This window comes from Brienomyrus brachyistius, chromosome 17 (genome assembly GCF_023856365.1).
Source record: "Brienomyrus brachyistius isolate T26 chromosome 17, BBRACH_0.4, whole genome shotgun sequence".
In the NCBI taxonomy this organism is placed as follows: Eukaryota; Metazoa; Chordata; class Actinopteri; order Osteoglossiformes; family Mormyridae; genus Brienomyrus; species Brienomyrus brachyistius.
This window is the reverse complement of record NC_064549.1, coordinates 5,355,369-5,370,413: the sequence shown is the minus strand read 5'-3', so window position 1 is coordinate 5,370,413 and position 15,045 is coordinate 5,355,369. Positions and strand designations below refer to the sequence as shown.

General features: G+C 46.3%; 1 protein-coding gene across 9 annotated transcripts in view; it reads left to right on the top strand.

The window, feature by feature from the left end:
- Positions 1 to 15,045, top strand: part of ryr1b (ryanodine receptor 1b (skeletal)) — a 57,808-nt gene that overhangs the window by 27,306 nt on the left and 15,457 nt on the right. For 6 of the 9 annotated variants that reach the window (XM_048980279.1, XM_048980281.1, XM_048980280.1 and 3 more), the window contains 35 exons: positions 244 to 334; positions 425 to 565; positions 860 to 1,020; positions 1,192 to 1,270; positions 1,454 to 1,543; positions 1,713 to 1,850; positions 1,946 to 2,023; positions 2,166 to 2,241; positions 2,356 to 2,479; positions 2,850 to 2,965; positions 3,116 to 3,183; positions 3,264 to 3,385; positions 4,493 to 4,542; positions 5,753 to 5,813; positions 6,018 to 6,144; positions 6,257 to 6,365; positions 6,646 to 6,727; positions 6,801 to 6,931; positions 7,030 to 7,350; positions 7,662 to 7,902; positions 8,043 to 8,130; positions 8,220 to 8,312; positions 8,839 to 8,853; positions 11,185 to 11,355; positions 12,231 to 12,290; positions 12,389 to 12,523; positions 12,761 to 12,873; positions 13,025 to 13,121; positions 13,194 to 13,300; positions 13,403 to 13,454; positions 13,551 to 13,616; positions 14,089 to 14,188; positions 14,342 to 14,421; positions 14,551 to 14,627; positions 14,713 to 14,786. In XM_048980279.1, coding sequence (XP_048836236.1) covers positions 244 to 334; positions 425 to 565; positions 860 to 1,020; positions 1,192 to 1,270; positions 1,454 to 1,543; positions 1,713 to 1,850; positions 1,946 to 2,023; positions 2,166 to 2,241; positions 2,356 to 2,479; positions 2,850 to 2,965; positions 3,116 to 3,183; positions 3,264 to 3,385; positions 4,493 to 4,542; positions 5,753 to 5,813; positions 6,018 to 6,144; positions 6,257 to 6,365; positions 6,646 to 6,727; positions 6,801 to 6,931; positions 7,030 to 7,350; positions 7,662 to 7,902; positions 8,043 to 8,130; positions 8,220 to 8,312; positions 8,839 to 8,853; positions 11,185 to 11,355; positions 12,231 to 12,290; positions 12,389 to 12,523; positions 12,761 to 12,873; positions 13,025 to 13,121; positions 13,194 to 13,300; positions 13,403 to 13,454; positions 13,551 to 13,616; positions 14,089 to 14,188; positions 14,342 to 14,421; positions 14,551 to 14,627; positions 14,713 to 14,786 — 3,734 coding nt within the window. The remainder of the gene's footprint in view (positions 1 to 243; positions 335 to 424; positions 566 to 859; positions 1,021 to 1,191; positions 1,271 to 1,453; positions 1,544 to 1,712; positions 1,851 to 1,945; positions 2,024 to 2,165; positions 2,242 to 2,355; positions 2,480 to 2,849; positions 2,966 to 3,115; positions 3,184 to 3,263; positions 3,386 to 4,492; positions 4,543 to 5,752; positions 5,814 to 6,017; positions 6,145 to 6,256; positions 6,366 to 6,645; positions 6,728 to 6,800; positions 6,932 to 7,029; positions 7,351 to 7,661; positions 7,903 to 8,042; positions 8,131 to 8,219; positions 8,313 to 8,838; positions 8,854 to 11,184; positions 11,356 to 12,230; positions 12,291 to 12,388; positions 12,524 to 12,760; positions 12,874 to 13,024; positions 13,122 to 13,193; positions 13,301 to 13,402; positions 13,455 to 13,550; positions 13,617 to 14,088; positions 14,189 to 14,341; positions 14,422 to 14,550; positions 14,628 to 14,712; positions 14,787 to 15,045) is intronic. The other 3 variants (XM_048980285.1, XM_048980284.1, XM_048980277.1) reach the window with 1 other exon arrangement.

The following is a 15,045-nucleotide window of genomic DNA, read 5'->3' as shown; positions in this document are numbered from 1 at the left end:
CCTTAAGTTTGAAAATCTGAAAAAAATGGGCAAATGCGGTGATGTCACATGATGAAGATCGTGATTGGTTAAAGAAGTTAAATGCAAACCCCTCCCTTGCTGATGCAGGGACACATTGAACTCCTTTTCCTATCAGGATATCCTTGACTGGATTCTTCTCAACCAGTACCGGTACCGGTGTTAAATTCCTGTCTCTGTGAAGAAAAATCTTTCATCCCAATTTTCTCCCTCTGTGCCTCTCAGATACCTGCGCCCATCCATGTTGCAACACTTGCTGAGGAGGTTGGTCTTTGATGTTCCAATACTTAGTCCACATGCCATGATGCCTCTCAAGGTAGGCAAGGTTACCTGCTCTCAATATCAGCTGTTAAACCTCTTATAAACATCAATATGGGCACATATTTATATTCTTGCTTTTTCGTAGCTCCTAACCAATCACTATGAGCGTTGTTGGAAGTACTACTGCCTACCCAACGGCTGGGCCAACTTTGGCGTTTCATCAGAAGAGGAGTTACATCTTTCCCGCAAGCTCTTCTGGGGTATATTTGAGTCTCTGTCACACAAGGTCGGTCATTGGTTCATCTGTGCTCTTTCTTAATACACCGACATTCGATTTTTACACTGACAGGTGTTCAGATTATTTAGCCATTAGCACAGAGACAAATGCTCCCTCCGAGCTTCCTGTGAGATAGAGTGCATTTTTGCTTAGCTGGGAGGGAGCAAAAATGTGCAAGTCCTCGAGGACCGGACCGGGAAGCCCTGCTGCAAAGGACTGCCAAGAAATTTAATCGGAGAGCCGGCAGAATAAGTGTATTCTGTGCTTACGCTTTTCTCATCCTCTCTATCTCTCCTTGCATAGAAATACGATTCTGAGCTGTTCAAGATCGCCATGCTGTGTATCTGTGCCATCGCGGGTGCGATCCCCCCCGATTATGTCGACGCCAGCTACTCCCACACAGAAAAGAAAGCCTCGGTTGATGCTGAGGGTAACTTTGACCCCAGGCCTGTGGAGACCACCAAGTAAGCATTCTGGGTCTGGAGGGCTGTGTCTAGTTAGGGAAGGAGCACATGGGCCACAGAATGTAAAACACAGACAGACATTGGCAAGACAAATCATTATAGACCAGAATAAAACACAAGAAGTGAGAATGTCAGCAGTGCCAAGCCACAATCTTTGTGTTTTCCTTCCAGCACCATTATCCCTGAAAAACTCGATGCCTTCATCAACAAGTTTGCTGAGCACACACATGACAGATGGGCCTTTGAAAAGGTTAGTAGGACCTTGCATGCCACTTAGATGTGTTCGTCGCCTTGCCCATATAGTGAGAACTTTTGTGGTACTGTTCCGTTGCTTGTTCATTTGAGCTCACATGTGGGATGATCAATGTCAAAAGACTTGAGTGCGTGACCCTCCTCCTTCTCATCATCTGTCTTTTGTGATTTCTGCTTTTAGATTCAGAATAACTGGACTTATGCAGAGGTGCATGACGAGAATGCGAAAACACACCCGATGCTCAGGCCATATAAGACTTTCTCTGAGAAGGTAAGGAACATATCCAGTGTTCTCCTCTGACCTCATAGTTGTACTTAATCTGTTGCTTCCTGTTTGGTTTCCATTTCACTCCTGTAGTGCATTGTACGCTTGTATTATGTTTGCAAGCTGTTTGTGTTGTTTGTCTGGCTGTCCCTGTCATGGATCTCGTCTTACTCAGGACAAAGAGATATACCGTTGGCCCATCAAAGAGTCCATCAAGGCCATGCTCGCCTGGGAGTGGACTATTGAGAAGGCCAGGGATGGTGAGGAAGAGAAGACTCAGAAGACGACCCGCAAGATATCACACACAGCACAGGTTTGGGAGCAAGCTATGGAGAAGGGTTGGCACTTAGTAGGGGCAAAGGTTGTGAGGGTTCGTAGACTACATCTCAGGGTGTGTCTGTGTTGCAGGTGACCTATGACCCCAGCCAAGGCTACAACCCACAGCCCATTGATATCACTGGCATGGCAATATCAAGAGAGCTTCAGGTACTGCATATTCATACTTGATCTGATTAAAAACTTCTTTCGAAACTTAAACTTAAAATTACATTTTAAGGACTTCTACATCTCTGGAAATAATTGGATAAAGTCAAACTAGTTCGTCCCTCTTCTACTGTTTAATTCCTAGTCCATGGCAGAGCAGTTAGCTGAGAACTACCACAACACATGGGGCAGGAAAAAGAAGATGGAGCTTCAGGCCAAAGGTAAGAGACTCTGAGAAGGTTTAGATAAGTTGCATCAGATCTGTAGTGAAGGTTTTTCCACGGAGAGGTGCTTGGCCAGTGTCTGTGGCTCTGACCCTTGATGTATGTTTGTAGGGGGCGGTACTCATCCGCTGCTTGTGCCCTACGACACCCTGACTGCCAAGGAGAAGGCCCGCGATCGAGAGAAAGCCCAGGACCTCCTCAAATTCTTGCAGTTTAATGGATATGCTGTCACCAGGTGCCACTTCACACTTCTTGCCACAGAAGAACAGCACTGTAGTTCCATGTCTTTTCTCTTTCACGCTCATTCCTTTTCCTTTCTGTTGATCATCAGTGTTCTTCCCCTTTCCTTCCTTTACTTTCCTTTTCCTTTCCTTTCCTCTTTCTTCCTCTTTCCATTTTCTCTTTTTCTTTTCCTTTACCTTTCCATTTCCTCTTTCTTTCTCTTTCCCTTTGCCTTCCTCTTACTTTTCCTCTCCTGCTCCACTTTTTTCTTTCCCTTCCTTCTTTCTCTTTCCTTTCTTTCCTCTTTCTTTCTCTTTCATTTCCTTTCCTTTTCCTCATTCTTTGTTTCAACCACTCACAGAGTTCCTTCTCTCCCATTCCAGAGGCTTAAAGGACTTGGAACAGGACATCTCCTCTATTGAGAAGCGCTTTGCCTACGGCTTCTTGCAGAAATTGCTGAAGTGGTTGGACATTGCCCAAGAGTTCATTGCACATTTGGGTACGGTAACTAGGCTATGAGGTCAGGGGTTGTAGACTGGGGGTGAAGTTTTGGTTCTCAGTTATTGTGAACATAGTCTTACATATTGTTTATACGTGTGACACGATACATGGATCTTGGCTGGACGTTTATCTTCTGTTTTCTGCACAGAGGCCGTGGTGAGCAGCGGCAGGGTAGAGAAGTCTCCCCATGAGCAGGAGATTAAGTTTTTTGCAAAGGTGAGAGTCCTGCTACTGTCAGGTGCCTCCCTCCGAACCATAGGGGAGTCATGGCTAAGGTCTCGCTTCTGGGCCCCTAGATCCTGCTGCCGCTGATAAACCAGTACTTTAAGAACCACTGTATGTACTTCCTGTCCACGCCTGCCAAGTTGCTGGGAAGTGGCGGTCATGCCTCTAACAAGGAAAAGGAGATGATTGCCAGGTAACTCCTGCTGCAGTGCCATCTGCTGTACACTCAGGGTACGACAGGAGGCAGATCAGGCACATGGGCCGGTTACGCAGAGGACACAGTCTGGTGCCTCACAGATGCAGTGCATGCTGAGTACTTTAATTATTACGATTCATTATGGCTGATTAAATCCTGACTATGATTTATGTGGCAATTCTTTCGTTTTAATCTGCATTTATACTTGTAAGTATTCGTTTTTTTAGATCTTATACTATATAATTATATTAACCATTCATCATTTTATTGAATATATTCCTTTATAGTTCAATACCCTTGAATGATTAAGTAACTACAAAGCATAGTATAACTTTTAAGATTTCTATTGATATTTCCCAGATGAACTGTGGATTTACTGCAATACTTTTTCACTTGTGAAAGTTGTGAATACTTGTCCTGTAATTTACGATTTATGACATCTGCATTGTAGTGCTATAACAGCCCAGTAATAAAGAGGCTGGCTGTAAGAATGACCCAGCAGATATGGTTCTCCGGGACCGGGTTCTGAACTGACTACCAATATACTGTTGTGTTCTGCGCTTCTTTATTCAGCCCAGTGATGTCACTGTGACAGCTGAAATACTTGAGTCTCGTGGACTATTGCTGTGCAGCGCGGGTTGCTGAATCGTACACTGGCACGAATAAACGGCACCGCACTTTCAATAGCATCCACTGAGATGTTGGGTAATGAAATATCCTGAGACCTCATACATCGAGCAATTCCATTCTCTTTTTTCGAAGGAGATTTCTGATGTTCTTTGGAGCAGGCAGCAGGACGTGTGCCAGTGCGGCGTAGCTTTGCATACGCCCTGTCTTCCAGCTCCCTCAGACACTCTATACATGGCACCACGCCGCAGGCAGTAGATGCAGGCTAGCTGTGACGATTACGTTGCTGCAGCTCTTTCCTTCTTATGAACTGTCCTTCATATTCCTAGATTTCCCGCCTCTCTCTCCTCATGACCACTTTGTTTACCTTCACTCCCTTCGCCCAGACCTCAAACTCTCTCTTCCCTGCCGTCCCTCTCTTTCTTCCCTCCCCTTTCTGTTTGTCTTGTGTTTTTTTTTTTTCTCTTCCTGCTATAGTATCTTCTGTAAAATGGCTGCTTTGGTGAGGCACAGAGTTTCTCTGTTTGGTAAGAGTCGTGCATGGAGGTGTGTTGCCTCTGCTTTAACCACTATCCCCCTCTTCTTTTCACACTCGCCATGTTTTCATCCCGTGCCCCTCACTCACCCAACCCAGGCCTCTCTACCACGTGTCTCCTTTTCATTCCCCCTCGTCTCTCACCCCTCTCTGTGAAGTTCCTTCACCTCCTCTTCCTCCCCCATCTATTTCGGCTTTGCTGTGCTGTGCAGTGCTTTGCTCCCTGTCCTTCCCGTGAGTGTGTTTGAGACGCAGCAGACTCCTAAGTATGGAGCAGTGGTTTTGCTCATGTGACGGGCACGCCCATGTAGACAGGTGTGAAGATCTCCCACCAGGGCACCCTGCCTCGACCATGTGCTCCTGCGCCATGCAGCCATGCAATTACCGCTGTGTCAGATGTATCACATGGGGCTTGTGGTATTCCGCAAGCTGGAAGTTGCACAGTTTCTCAGGAAATGCGCTACCACTAAAGTAGCGAAACTGACTTGGTAAATATCTCAGCATTTACAAGCCGTACGAACGAAGGATGCTGCTATGAAATTCTCTGGAAAATTCTGCTGAAGAAACACCCTTAAAACAGGTGATCTGGAGCACATGGTTTTGAGGGGTGGACCTTGTTCCACTTTTTGAAGAGGCAGCAGGCAGGAAGCTGGGGGGGGCACATGCGTTCCGGATGCAGAGCTTGGCCCAAGTCTCTATTGCGATTCTACGTTCTCTGTCTCTCTCTCTCGACAACTGCTGTAATGAGGGAGTGACCATGATGCCTGCAGTTGGCTTGGCAGTATGACGTTGCTTGGTGCATTATTGCTCTGTGTCAGATGTTCACCTTTTTCATTGTCTTTAATGACCTCCAGTCCTGCTGGCAAAGGAACATGTCTTAGCCAGCAGCACAGACGTCAACACTGCATATCCACCTATCTTTCTTTGATGGTAATCACAGCCAGGTTAAGTTTAGTAGTACTGACACCATCTACTAACACTGCTCTAGTTTTCCTCAGATATTTAGCCCTGAATCTCCTACAGAGCCCCATAGCAGCAGCTAGTTTGTAAATTTAGAACGACATTTTGTTGCGTGTAGGGGCCACGCAAACAAACTCGCCCACATATGCACGCACACACACAGTTTGAATGTCAGGTGTAGGTGCAGAAAGTGGCTTCCTGGCTTGCTGCCATGGTAACTGTATCCCCTTATGTGTGCCCAGGTACGGATGCTAATGCTGTGGTCAACTGTCTGCTAATCCTGTCTCGGTCTCTGGATGCCAGGTGACGTTCTTTCTCATCCTCCCACTCCAACACAAAACATGCTGGTAACGGTGATGGGCACACATTGCCCAAAAGTGTAAGAACATATGAAAAAAAAACCTCTCCGATTTTTCCGAATCTGATACACACAGAAGGATACGATGCGCACCTGCATTTGACTCGCCTAGGCTTCTCATTCCATTTGCTTTTGTTTTTATACCTTAGGACGGTGATGAAGTCCGGGCCTGAAATTGTGAAAGCAGGCCTACGGTCATTTTTTGAGAGTGCTGCGGATGACATTGAGAAGATGGTGGAGAATCTGAAGCTGGGGAAGGTGTCCAGCCGCAACCAGGTCAGGCCAGACCAGCCCAGACCAGTGCAGGCCAGCTCAGTCTTTTAATCCTGATCCTCAGTGTCAGATGATCTCTACACCAACCTCACCATACTTCACTCCCTCTTTACAGGTGAAGGGCGTGTCCCAGAACATCAATTATACCACGGTTGCCCTGCTTCCCATCCTCAGTACGCTGTTTGATCACATTGCTCAGCACCAGTTTGGCGATGATGTCATCTGTGAGTCAAGGCTTTGTGCCGCCGGTTTCTTGGTTATTCACACTGTAAGGTTACTTTTCTGTGCCGCATGATGCACTGCTTTAATGGGCACTGATTCATCTTCGGCAGAAGCAGAAACTGACACTCTAAGTCACCAATCACACCAGTTTCTTGACTTCTATGCTGTGTCCTGCTAATTGATAGATGGTACAAAAAAAAGTCATGAATGCACGGTGATGTTATCAGAAAGAGTCTGAAGCGTTCTCCCTGTAACCCTGCCTCTCTTGGATTTTGACATCAGTGGACGACTTGCAGATCTCTTGTTATCGAATTATGTGCAGCATCTACTCTGTGGGCACGGTCAAAACGCCACACGTGGAAAAGTGAGTGCTTTTTTGTTTTATCTGTATCTGTGTGTCTTCGCGAGCAAGTATAACAATGTCTTGTCTCCTGCAGGTTGCGGCCAGCCCTGGGAGAATGTCTTGGTCATCTTGCTGCCGCCATGCCTGTGGCCTTCCTAGAACCTTCCCTCAATGAGTATAATGCTTACTCTGTCTACACCACTAAGACGCCACGTGAACGAACCAGTGAGTATCCTCACAGGCCAATTTCCCTTGGTCTCTATCTGCCCTGCTGCTTAGTCTTCTTCACCCTTGGAACCTCAATCACCACTCTCTCCACACAGTCCTTGGTCTCCCAAACCAAGTCGAGGAGCTGTGCCCAGATATCCCCGAGCTAAACATTTTGATGAAGGAGATTGGGGACTTGGCAGAGTCGGGTGCCCGCTACACGGAGATGCCCCATGTCATTGAGATCACCCTACCCATGCTATGCAACTACTTGCCACGCTGGTGGGAAAGAGGGGTGGAGAACTTCCCTGAACAGGAGGGCAGCGTGTGCACAGATGTCACCTCCGAGCAACTCAACCAACTTCTTGGAAGCATTATGAAAATCGTGGTTAACAACCTAGGAATCGACGAGGCCTCGTGGATGAAGAGGCTGGCTGGTGAGGGGGGGGGAGGGCTGAGGAAATAAGTGTGTTGGAAGAAAGACTCAGAAGATATGAGAAATAACATTCAGAACTTGACAACTGAGAATATAAAATCCTGAAATGGTACTTAAAGCATAAATAATCCAACTGCAGGTATAGAGGCAGAAAGTTGCTAAACTCCCCAAAGAGTCAGACAGATATGTTAATGACTGCTGCATGCATGTATCACCACCAACCACATCAGTTACATGATGAAAAGCTGATTGGGACCACTAGAAATACTATGCAACCCCCCCAGTCATTGCTTTGTTTCTGCACTCTTACAGTGTTCACCCAGCCCATAGTGAGCAGGGCCAAGCCAGAGATGCTGAGGTCCCATTTCATTCCCACCATGGAGAAGCTGAAGAAACGCTCTGGGAAGGTGGTGGCCGAGGAAGATCAGATGCGCATGGAAGGGAAAACTGAGTCGGAAAATGAAGAGTGCACCATCCGTGATGAGTTTGCTGTGCTCTGCAGGGATCTGTATGCCCTCTACCCTCTGCTCATCAGATACATAGACAACAACAGGTATGGACACATGCCTACTGATGTTGTTGGGCTTCAAAGAGCCTGGTTATTTCCACTGATATTTTGTAAATGATCTGTGCACCTGGCTTTACTCAAGGTCCAGTAATAAATTCCTTGACACATCCTTTTCTGTGGTCCAGGCCAAGGTGGCTTACCTGCCCAGATCCTGATGCAGAGGACCTCTTCAGAATAGTGGGAGAAGTCTTTATCTTCTGGTCCAAGTCTCATGTAAGTGGTCTATCTCTGATGCTTCCTCGTTCCTCCGTTTCTTTCTTGTTCCTCATTCTCCCCCCTCTTCCCCCCTGTACCTCCTGCAGAACTTCAAGCGAGAGGAGCAGAACTTTGTTGTGATGAATGAGATCAACAACATGTCTTTTCTCATGGCCGACAGCAAAAGCAAGATGAGCAAGGTTAGACCAATATTAAAATGCATGAAGTATTATCCAGTAGTGAATTGGTTTATCCTAGACTAATCTGAACTGAACTAGAGTAATCTTTTAGATGACTGTATAGGATGCCTTTTCTTTGGCACTTGTTGTTGTTGAACCCCTTTCAGCTCTTGTTTTGTTGTTGCAGGGTTGCTATGTTGAATGTAGCAGGAACTTTATAAATACAGCACTTTATCAGAAGCAAGCTCACAAAAAAAACAGATGCCCATGAATTTACTGTTTTCTTATCTTGTGGCTAGTCACAAGTTGCTGTTTGTTTGTTTGTTTGTTTTGGACTTAAACTGCCTTTGCATTGATAGGCTGAAATATTGTTGAGGGAATTGACAGATATGTCTACCCTCCCGCTGAAGACAGAATGGGAGAATTGGGCCTGGAGGTACTAGTGTGCGAGAGGGTATTAGCAGCGTCAATGACCACTGGTATTAATGGTTGTTCTCTCTCTGAATGTCCTCCTCTTTCAACTCTATGTGGATGCTGGGGTCGCTAGACCGGGGATGCTGAGGTTAGACCATGTTTCTGCACGAAGGCTATGCTGACCGCATGGCACCCCACGTTCGTTTGGTTCGTCTGGGGGGTGTTCATCATGCTCTCCCACACACTGGCATACCGCACACATGGCCACATACACACGAGACACACATCCACACATGCATACAGCAGCATACAAAAGTTTTGCATGTTAGCGTCTGGCTACAGACTGTGTCGAGTGACAAAGACTTGAAGTGACACCGTTATCCTCAGTGTGAATGCCACCCACCTTCATGTCATGCAAGTAGGTACAGGGACTCATCCATTAATCCAGAGCCATTAAGTCTACAGAAACCCACAACTGTTAGGTTGAGACATGCCTCACATGCTGCTGCTACAGCTACGCTCCTCCACCCTGCTCAGCTTGAGTTTGCCTTCAGTTGAGTGTCAAATGTTGGGATTCCTCTCCCTTGTATTTTTTCCCTTGCTTATTTTTTGTAAGCATTTGATTGGACAGCTAGCTTTTAATACCTTCTCAATGGGGGGACACTGGTTTCCAGTATCGCTGCCCAGTGTTTGTCTATCCTCACACTAACCACATTGTCTAATCAGTATCAAAACCTTGGAAATTCCCTATAAACCCCCTCCCTTTCCCTTTAACATGGGATGTGCTCATGAGTGTGGAGTGGGGTGAAGTTAAATGGAAAGGGGGTGATTCCATTTTGGCAGTGGATTATGGGGAATGTAGTAATTAAAGAAGATTCTGTTATCTTGCAGACAGGGAAGACCTGGCCTTCAAAGTTTTGATCACTAACATTAATCTTCAACCAATCCTCAACTAACCACACATTGATTCCACAGCCTTTACTTTGACATAATGGTTGACTGTTTTCTTGTTTTACTCCGTCTGGGATTGATCTTTAACATCACCATAACGATTAAAATGTTAGAGCTGACAGATGATTTGATATCATTCAAAAAACCGCCCTCTTCAAATCCTTACTTCTTTCTTGATCGCAAGCAGTAGATGTAGATGATTGACAGCAAACCCCCTATTGACAATGAGCTGTTACTGTTGGATCTACAGTTCACTGCTCATTCTGAGTTCACTGAGTCATTCTTGTCCCATCCCAGCTAAGAAAGAACGTTCCCAGAACTTTAGCAAGTGTTATGTGAAGGTCCTTGATAGAACATGTTCTACAATAACATTATTATCTGAACATCCTTTCAACACAATTAATGTTGAAAAATATTTGTTATATCATAAAATATTTATATCTATAGCTGCGAAATGTGTATACTGTGAAGACAAACCAGCTTGAACTCAATACCTTTGAAGCATAAAGAGACAGTTTTAGCCACTGTTCTGCCATGCCTTTCATTTGCTTTTATTTCATTATTCTTAAACTGGACACTTTTAACATTTACACACGGTGAACGTTCCTAGAATTAAAAGTCCCCCTAGTGACTTTGAATTGAGGACAGACGCATTGCACACGGTTGACCTGGGAAAGCACTGAGGGAGAGTAGATAATGGACAGCGATGGACAAGCACGGTGACAGGCAGGGTTTGAAAGGCCACAGGCATGATGGATGAGAGTCTGCAAACGTGAGCTGTTGCTGGAAGCGGATGGTTAGGAGAAAGCCGTTGTCTGTAACTTCTCAGCTAAGTGCAGGAGAGACTGTGAGACTCTGACATTGAAGTTCCGTGCGGCTTACTGTAGTCTTCAGCTGCCTTTATTGTGGTGTCTTTAGCCTGGAATGTTCTTGAAGTTCCTTTTCACATGGGTCCAGTGGTACGGTCTCGCCATCAAAGATTTTATCACGGCAAAGTCTGTTCTTCGCCCACCTAACCAGCTTTAAGTGAAGCATGGAGATATACACAGATGCTGTTCATTGAGTAGGATGTCCGCCATTAAGCGTGATAGAGCATCGCTTCTTCGATTTGCCATCTTCTCTTGCTCACCCACTCCTGAAAAATGCCATGCTTGTCTGGTTGTGGTTGTTTGAGGATTTAAGCAATAGGCCGTGTCTGGCAAAAGGGGCCATTTGCATGTACGATGAGGCCATCGCATTGTCCAGGTAAGTGCCTTTGCAGTAAGGATGCTGAGCACGTCTTCAAGTTCACCAGGTCGCCACAGGACTGTGGAGTTTCTGATCCCAAGTTGAGCATGATTTTCCTGGCTGAGCTGGGCCTTTGTTTCCTGTGTGTTTTTTTTATTAGAGTGCATTATGCTTGAGTTTTGCGGTCAGTACTGGTTAAATGCCTGTCAGTCTGTTGCACTGTTCCCGCACTGGTTTAGGTGGTCCTGCTTGGGCCCTGTCCTTTTGTAAAGGGTGATCTACTGACCGTCTCTGTTCATAGGGGGGCGGCTCAGACGTGGAGCGTTCGAAGAAGAAGCGGCGGGGGGACCGCTACTCGGTGCAGACATCGCTCATTGTTGCTGCTGTGAAGAAGCTCCTTCCCATCGGTCTCAACATGTGCTCACCTGCGGACCAGGAGCTCATTAACCTGGCCAAGATTAGATACTCTCTGGTACAGAGCTCCGGCTGTCTTGGAGGACTCGTGGCTGATCACCTCTCACATTCCCTTACTTGTTCAGTTTCTCTCCTGCACTTTTCTCCTTTCTCAATGGGTCTTTGAGGGAGGACCCCCCCCCCCCCCCCAAAAAAAAAAAAAAAAAAAGTAAACAATGTCACCTTACTTTGTTTTACCTGCATGGGGGGCGTGTAGTGCCGCCCTCATCTGAAGATCGCTATTCACATTCTAAATAGGCGCATTTCCGCGTATTCAAATCGCATTCGCATGGTAATTTGATGAAGAACGCAGTGATGAAACGCGATCCAGATACATCCCCATCAGCGCCATAAAAGGGGGGGATGTGGCCAGGTGTGAATGGTTCATGCCTGAGAGCTCCAACATAGTCAATGGAAGGAGACCAGAAATAGTGACATGAGTTAGGTTTTTCTTATTTATTTATCCAACTGAATGTTGCAACTACATAATTTAGTCATCTTCATGTAGCCAAGACTTTGGTGATCAGATATCTGGGATCAAAACTGCCACCATTGCTTACTATGTACTTTTATAATATTTCTGCAAGTGTTCCAAACTGCGATGTCTATACTTTGATGTCAAATTACAAACTTCACATAAATCTGATATTCAGTACACTGATTAAGATGAGTATAATGCCAAAACAAATATATAAGAGATCATTTATTTTCCATGAATTAAGTTTATGATATTGAATGTAATGTGTGATCATGCCCCAGTCAGTGAAAGTGTGTCCTCTACCCTTAGACCCCAGAGGGCTAAATCTTAATCAAACTCCTCTGCTGTACCAATTTAGCTCTATTAAGTTCTATTACTCTCCTTGACTCCTTGTTTTGTGCCCTTGTCTCTCACAGAAAGACACAAATGAGGAGGTGAGAGACTTCCTTCAGAACAACCTCCATCTTCAGGGGAAGGTGAGTACCTTTGTTCTGTGTGTGAGGTCGAGCTTCCAGTCCCACCAACACCTGCCGGGCTGCAGATGTGATTCCCCTGCTGCATTCCGCGGGGTCAGGTGGAGGACCCGTCCATGCGCTGGCAGATGGCTCTGTACAAGGAGGGTGCCGGCAAGGCTGAGGACGCGGAGGCTCCGGAGAAGGTGGTGAAGAGGGTGCAGGAGGTGTCTGCAGTGCTGTATCACATCGAGGTGGTGAGTGGCATCTCACACACACACGTTTGTATTCACATCTTAGTGGGGACTCTCCATTCATTTCCATGAGAAAAGCCCTAATCCCAACAATGATCCCAATAGTCTTATCCACTATCAAGCTTTAACCTTAGCCATAAGTAACCAAACAAAATACTTTTGGTCCCCAGAATCTTATATAAACACACACACACACACACACAAAGGGGTCTAATCACAGAGCTTTTTTCTCCCCTCCAGACAGAACATCCTTTCAAGTCTAAGAAGATGGTTTGGCACAAGCTGCTCTCGAAACAGCGTCGCCGTGCTGTGGTGGCCTGCTTCAGGATGACGCCTCTGTACAATATCCCCAGGTGAGACCTCAGAGGCCCAGAGTGTATCACACACACACACACACTCACACACAGTGTGAACCCAAACCCAGCTGCTCAAGTAGTTGTATTGCTGACATATTTCATACGGGTGGATCTTCCACACTTTGAGCATATGTTCTTCGCTCTCCAGGCACAGAGGATCCAACATGTTCCTTGATGCATACAAGCGCAACTGGATCGGGAATGAGGGCTACTCGTTTGAGGACAAAATGATAGACGACCTGTCTGTAGGTTCCCCGCCTACAGGTGTAGCGTGACTTCTCCTGGTCAGATCTTGAGATCTTCTTTCTGAATTTTAGAAAGTCATGGAGGAAGTGGAGGAGGAGGAGGAGGAGCCTGAAGCAAAGCCGGACCCCCTCCACCAGCTCATCCTTCACTTCAGCCGCACGGCTCTCACTGAAAAGACGTGAGTTACATTATCGCATACAGTCGATTTAAACCAAAAATAAAAACCATATAAAGTGAAAGTAAAGATCGTTTGAACGTCCTTGTCTTTTGTCAACCACAGGAAACTTGACGTGGATTATCTGTACATGGCTTATGCCGACATTATGGCAAAGGTTAGCATTGGTTTCTTTCCTGAATTTTGAAGATGTTGCTCAAAGCATTATGAGTAAGCTGGTGTTAACATACTGCATGTGTGCTTCTCCACCCAGAGTTGCCACATTGATGAGGAAGGTGAAGGAGAAGAGGAAGAGGGCTGTGAGGAGATGTCTTTTGAGGTACAGAAAAATCAGATGGTGTAGGGGTATGAGGGATATAAATATGGGTGAGGGGAGTCTGGAAATAGGGTGGAGATTGTTGATGGGGTGGAGATTGGGTTGATCTGTTGATTTGATTTTTAATTGGTTTATATATTTTCTAAAGAGGACATTAAGAACTAGGAGAATAATGAGCAGTAACCATGTTCCTCACTGCAGTCATGCAGTCATGGTGTTGACTGTGTCATTGAGATACCTGCAGTACGATGAGCAGAGAGACAGCCAAATGTGAACAGAGGTAATGACCATGAATCAGTGCTCCATGACTGAGACAGACAGACTGAGAAACAGGTATCTGTGAAACATCTGCAGGGAGTGTGTAGGAGAGAGGAGCAAGTGATGGGAGCAGCGAATACGGGGAAGTGACGGGGCAGCCATATATGTGTGGGTAGGAGGTCCAGAGAACACGGTGACTGCTGCCCTCACTCCACAGGATAAGGAGATGGAGAAGCAGAGGCTCTTATACCAGCAGTCCAGACTGCACAACCGTGGAGCGGCAGAGATGGTCCTTCAGATGATCAGCGCCTGCAAAGGTATCTTGTCGGCATAAGAGTACACATACCCTCAGTGCATACGACCTGCTGCATGGTCCTACACATCAACTGTATGCACGAGTGGTGCGTGTTGTCTATATGGATCTAAAGCCCAAACCATGCAGTAGCTTCAGCACTTCCCACCACCCTCAGGTGAGCCAGGATCCATGGTGTCCTCCACCCTGAAGTTAGGCATCTCCATCTTGAATGGGGGCAACAGTGATGTCCAGCAGGTTGGTGCTCCTAGTGCACTCTCGTTGGTGCACCCTTTTTGGCTTCTGGCTTGGGTGTATGTTCTCATCCAGAGTGACCTTTGAAGCTGATGAGATGGCCAGCTCTAAAAACCCACCCCTCCCCTACAGAGAATGCTGGACTACTTGAAGGACAAGAAGGATGTTGGCTTTTTCCTGAGTGCCCAGGCACTGATGCAGACTTGCAGGTCAGTTTAACAAAAAAAGCTGAAAATAAAATAAAAACAATACATTATGTAAAGTCAATGGTGAAGATTCCCTCCCTGTTGGCAGTGTCCTGGACCTGAACGCCTTTGAAAGACAGAACAAGGCAGAGGGCCTGGGCATGGTGTCTGAGGAGGGTACAAGTAAGTGAGAAACCCCCCCCCCCCCCCCCCACCACCACGCTCACCCAAACCCTGTCAGGTTATTTACTCCAGGTCAGGGTGCTGGTGCTGGGTTATGCTGGATCAATTGCCAAGCTCACAGCGGTACTGATGGGAAGGATGAGACCTCTAAACCCCGAAGCATGTGGAATTACCATGTTCCGTCAATCACTGACGGCGCCAATCGCCAAATTGGAGCCAATGCAGCATGATAAAAGAGTCAAAGATTGACATGGTAATC